General features: G+C 41.7%; 1 protein-coding gene across 1 annotated transcript in view; it reads right to left on the reverse strand.

Moving 5' to 3' along the window:
• The window catches only part of Tmem52b (transmembrane protein 52B), a 5,694-nt gene extending 5,545 nt beyond the window's left edge, over positions 1 to 149 (reverse strand). The window contains exon 1 of the mRNA XM_005369208.3: positions 66 to 149. Coding sequence (XP_005369265.1) covers positions 66 to 149 — 84 coding nt within the window. The remainder of the gene's footprint in view (positions 1 to 65) is intronic.
• Between the last annotated feature and the right edge of the window lie 5,230 nt (positions 150 to 5,379).

A 5,379-nucleotide genomic window follows, 5' to 3' on the forward strand; every position in this document is an offset into this window, starting at 1 on the left:
ATAATAATAATAATAATAAATAAACAAAAGAAAGGTTCTTCTCACCTTTTCACAGCTGAACTCACCTGGATGAAGTAAACCAGGACAGAGGTCATCACCACTCGGGTGCGGACTGCCATTAGACTGAACACCTGGGCCAGAAGCGTCATGCTGGGTGCATCTGCTGTATCCTATCCATGCTCAGTGCCATGTGGATCTTCGTGGTCCAGAATTCCTAAAGAGAGAACTTTTCTCAGCAATGAGTCAATATCCCTCTCCCTCTATTCCTCTTGCCTTCAAATTCCAGGATTTCGCTCTCCTTTTCCCTTTTAGTTTCCTCCGTTTTCTCTATTTTTCTTCACATGGTCTCCCCATTTGTTTCTTCTTCCTTTCCTTTTGGTTATCAAGCCTTTCTATGGATTTAATCTTTCCCCCTCTGCCCCTAATGGAAAGGAACTGAAGGATACATTTGTCCTTTGAATTAGACTTTTTTCCAGTCCATAATGAGAAACTTAGGTTTGAAATAGGTCACAGGCAGATTGAGAGTGACCAGATGCGTTCTTGTGTTCATCAGGAAACTGGTTACAATCTTGGCTCCTGGATGACCGCTAAAGTCTGAAAGTCATGCTGCCAATCTACCTCCGCCCCCTCTCCATGTGATTGGCATCCCCCTCCTTGATCCTTGAAAAATCCCTCACTATGTTGATCATCAACCCTGCTAGTTCTGGGTCATTTATTGCAACCACTCAGCAGGACTGAGGGATTCCAAATGAGCCAGAAAGCCATCCCATCATTAGAGTAAGAAATGGGTTTTGAAACTAGACTCTCCGGTGCTATCAATCTTCCCAGTCCGCACTCTACATCAGTTTCAATCCCATCTAAACAAACTGGACACACAGGCATCGTATATAAAACTGATTTCCAAGAAAACCCCCTCTGTTTCTGTTTTTCGTGATACCCACCCCTCTCAAAGCAGTACTGTGATGTTGTCACTTGAGAACCAGGCACAGTATGTACAGCTGCAGTTTCATCTACTCAGGAGGCTGAGGCAAGGGGATCATTTGAGTCTACTTCAGTAACATGAGGCTTTCCTAGGAAACAGTAAGACTTCTATCTCAAAAAACATATTATCCACAATAAAATAACATTTAAAGTCATGTTTAAAAATAAGTGCACCACAATGGAAAAGATGGAAAATGGTTATAAAGAACCATTTTGGAAAAAGTGAATATCACGTGAATGCCTGACATTTAAGCAGGAATTCTTAAGCAGTGCAAAGTGCTAAATAAGAACATTCAGGGTTAATTTACAGTGATATGTCCATTTCAAAAGACTGAACAAAACCACATCTCAACTGTTTTCTAATTCATGAGGGGAGGCTGCAGGGTGGCATCCTGTTGAGGGGAGGCTGCGGGGGGGGGGGGGGGCTCCTTCACACTCAGAGCCTCACAAACCCTATGATCACACTGTGACTATGTGATGCAGGAATGTAGAATTTAAACAGTTTCCTTTTCACAGCTAAGGAAAGCAAACAGCGAGGGAACTCCCTGGTACAATGTTGGTCTTCCCAAGTCTATTTGTCTATTTTTAAAACATAGGCTATTGAGTGAAAAGTGTGTTCCAGATTTCCACGGAAGTTTCTGTGAGATGGAAGGACTTTTGTAGTGACCAGAGAGTGAGGCATTAGTTACAACCTGTTACTAGGCCTGGCCCTACTGCTCCTAGTCGTACAGTAGGGAGCATAATGGATGTTCATTAGACTTGCATTTGCTTTTGTTTAATAGAGAAAGGACAATCCGGGACAAGGAAGCCTCTTGCGTAGAATATTTCTGTTCAGACACCATGTAGTGGAAAAACCCCACGGATCCCTCCCTTTTCCTCTTCTTCTGGGAAAAAGCATAAACAACCATGGCTAAAAGCATAGCTCAGGGGGTTGAGGCAGCTGCTTGTTTAACCCCTTGTTAGTTGTTGCATTATGGACAAGGCCTTCCATTCTCTGTCAACTCAGTTTGATTTGATACAAAAAGTAATTTAGTTCTCAGCACCCACATAGTAGCGCATGAACTGGAGTGGCTCCAGTTCCAGAAGGCTCTGATACTTTTTCCTTCTTGGGGACCAGGCAGGTATGCAGTGAGTATATATACACAAAGGCAAAATACTCATAAAGATAAACTAAAAAAAAAAAAAAATGAATGTTTATGATGCATACCACAGCTCTGGTAGCAAGCATTTGATATTAGTTAAGGTGTTTTTAATTTAGCTCTGTTTTATATGCCATGGTTCTTTCCAGTATGCTGGATCATTAATGTCCACCATTCCCATCCCATTTTTCTACCAGCCCTCTCTAGATTGCACTATTCCTTTCCTTGAACAGTTCCCATGGTTAACCCTACCATTATGTCAACCCATACCAGCCTTCACCTGAATAAACAGGTTTCCCAATTACGTTGACTTTCTCCCGGTGGCAATTTCTGACCACATGATTGTAATCATCCTTCTTGCCCCCAAGCTTCTTAACAGGCCTGAACAAAACAGGCTTCTGTTAATGACTGCCTTGTTTTTCTTTTTCAGAATTACTGGTACCATTTCCTTCCTATCCCCCAAGGAGATAAAACTTAATTCATTTATTTTAATGTGTCATGCCCTGTGACACATTAGAATCACATCCTTCAAGTGGGAAACAATGGTAAAGGAAAGACCAGTCAGAGAAGAAAACTGAAGGTCTCCATGGCATAAGGATGGGGGTGGGCATGGAGCTAGGGAAGATGGAAATATTCTTATTACCAACCTACATTTCCCCGTCCCATTAAGCTTGTGAATCATTACCTTATACTCATGTTATAAAGAGCTGGGACCAGGGCCAGTGGGAGGTACCCATACACAGACCTCTTCACCTATGCTTCAGGGAATTGTTATACAACCACTCTAACAAGTGTAGCCAAATAATTACTAACCTGTGGTTCCTTTGATTATTCTCCATTGACCTTGGCTGTCAGGGGCACCCTCCGTGCTCTTCTTTCTTTCCATGCCTCAATTAAACAGAGGCCAGGACTATGGGCACTTAGAGACACTAACGTCAAGATGCATATGGCTGAGCAGTGGTTTGGCCCACAAACATGATTTCAAGAATAGAGAAGGAGGCAGAAGTCAGTTTCATTCTAAAACTCCTGGGTGTTTCACTAGGAAGTGTCTCTGCTTTAGGAGCCAAGATCACAGCATAGATACTGAATTCCAACCTCAGAGGCACTGAAAATTAGTGACAGGATTAAACCGAAAGTGTTTCCACCCTTGAGACAGAGATTCATGTCTGACCTCAAACTTTTTATGTAGCTAAGAGTGACCTTGGCTTCTGATCTTGTCTTTACCTTCCCAGTGCTGGGATTACAAGCATGTGCCATCACTCCACCTTAGCGCTGTGTTGGTGATCCAACTCAGAGATTTGTGCTAAACTTAGAGAAGTTTAACAAGACAGAAAAATTAGGATGTCTGGTTAAGATGTCATGAAGCTCATTACTACAAATCGTATGAGCAACAGTATAAGACAACACACACACACACACACACACAGACACACACACACACACACACACACACACTGAGTAGCATTCCCAGCAGGGCAAGAAGTCTGTATACAGTTTAGCTGAGTCTATTGCTTGGAATTCTATAAGGCTGACATCAAGGTGTCTGGTTAACAGTATTCTTTGTCAGAAGGCTGTCATGGTAGAGGGCCCACTTGCAAGTACTCTTAGGTAGAATGTATTTCTTAGTGGCTATGGGATTAATGTAATCATATTTTAAAAAGATTTAGCTGAAATATAATTACATAATTTCCTGCTCATTCCATTTAGTATTACTTGTATGAACATGGTTGACAGATTTCAGGACTGACCACTTGGTGTTGGATAATCAGTGAGGGAGCTCATCCATAGAGAAGTTTATTTCTTCCTCTCTCAACATTAGTATCACTCATGGAACCTTTGAAAACACAGTGCCTAAACTGGACCTCAACAAGGACAATGGAGGTGAAAGTGGGAAGTCTCACAGGACCCCACTTATGGACAAAGGACTTTAGGCAACTAATAAACATTTCTTTACATTCTAATGATGAGTGTGGAGACAGACACAGGAAAAGAGAGGTTACAGCACACTCATCATGCGCCTGAAGTCATTCCTTCTGCATGACCACCTGCATTCTTTGACCTTTGCTACATTTTAAGTTATAGCACTGAGAATACATCCTCAAAGAGAAGCTGTGACACCAGGAGGTAGGGGTCATGGAGCATCCTGTATTTATTTAAGTCTTTACAGTTCCTTGGAAACTTATCTCTGAAGATGTTTGGGAGCAAGAGAAAAGGCCGAGTGTGGTGGTGTGCCATCACCTTAATTCTAGCACTTGCGAGGCAGAGACAAGAGGGTCTCTGTGAGTTTGAACCAGGTGAACCAGGACTACATAGTGAGACTCTGTATCAAGAGCAAGACACACACACACACACACACACACACACACACACACAGAGAGAGAGAGAGAGAGAGAGAGAGAGAGAACAAGATAAACACATCAATAAGTGAAAAGATAAAATACAGTAGTCTACATAAAGAAAGGGGATTCTAAGCTGTGCTGTAATATGGATGAAACTTGAAGACACAATTTTCAGCAAACTAACTCAAACATGAAAAGAAAACTGGCAGATTCTTTTACTAACATGAGGTAATAGAGATTGAATGTCCTCCAAAGGCTCAAGTGTTGAAGAACTGGTTTCCAGTCTGTGCCCACTGTTAGGAGATTGTAGGACCAAAGAGAGGTTCTAGAACAGGTCCTTGAATGAGACTGCCTACTTTCCTAGCTCCACAAGCTGAGCTGAGCATCTTTTCATGCTGATTTTCTGTCTTACCACAGGTTCAAAACCATTGGAGATAATTGACTATTGATTGATGATGTTTCTGAAACCAAAAGCCAATATAAAGCCTTCCTCCTTGTGTATTCATTACCTCAGATAGTTTGTTCAGGAATTAGAAATCTGGCACCAAGTACAGTATCAAAATTCAAGGGACAGAAAATACAGGGTTGATTTCAAGGAGGAGGGGGGAGTGGTCAATAGAATGTTTCAGAGAAGAAGAATTGATGGAATGTGTGGATATGAAGACAGAAGTTTCTAAGATGAGATTGTTTCATGTGACTATAGGGGGTGTCTAGTCGAAACCTGCAGAGCTACCTAGAAAAATGAGGATGCAGAAGAATCAAGGAAGGGTCTAATTCCAGTGCAAAGACCAGTATAAAGACCAGAAAGACCAGGTGCTGAAACCGAAGCCCAAAGGTCATATATTAGAAAATGTTTCATTACACAGTGGAGGATAGTTGCTTCTGTTCTTTTGGCCTTCATATTTTGTTTTTTTTTTTTT

The sequence above is a fragment of the Microtus ochrogaster genome, unplaced genomic scaffold (assembly GCF_000317375.1).
Source record: "Microtus ochrogaster isolate Prairie Vole_2 unplaced genomic scaffold, MicOch1.0 UNK46, whole genome shotgun sequence".
Classification (NCBI taxonomy): Eukaryota; Metazoa; Chordata; class Mammalia; order Rodentia; family Cricetidae; genus Microtus; species Microtus ochrogaster.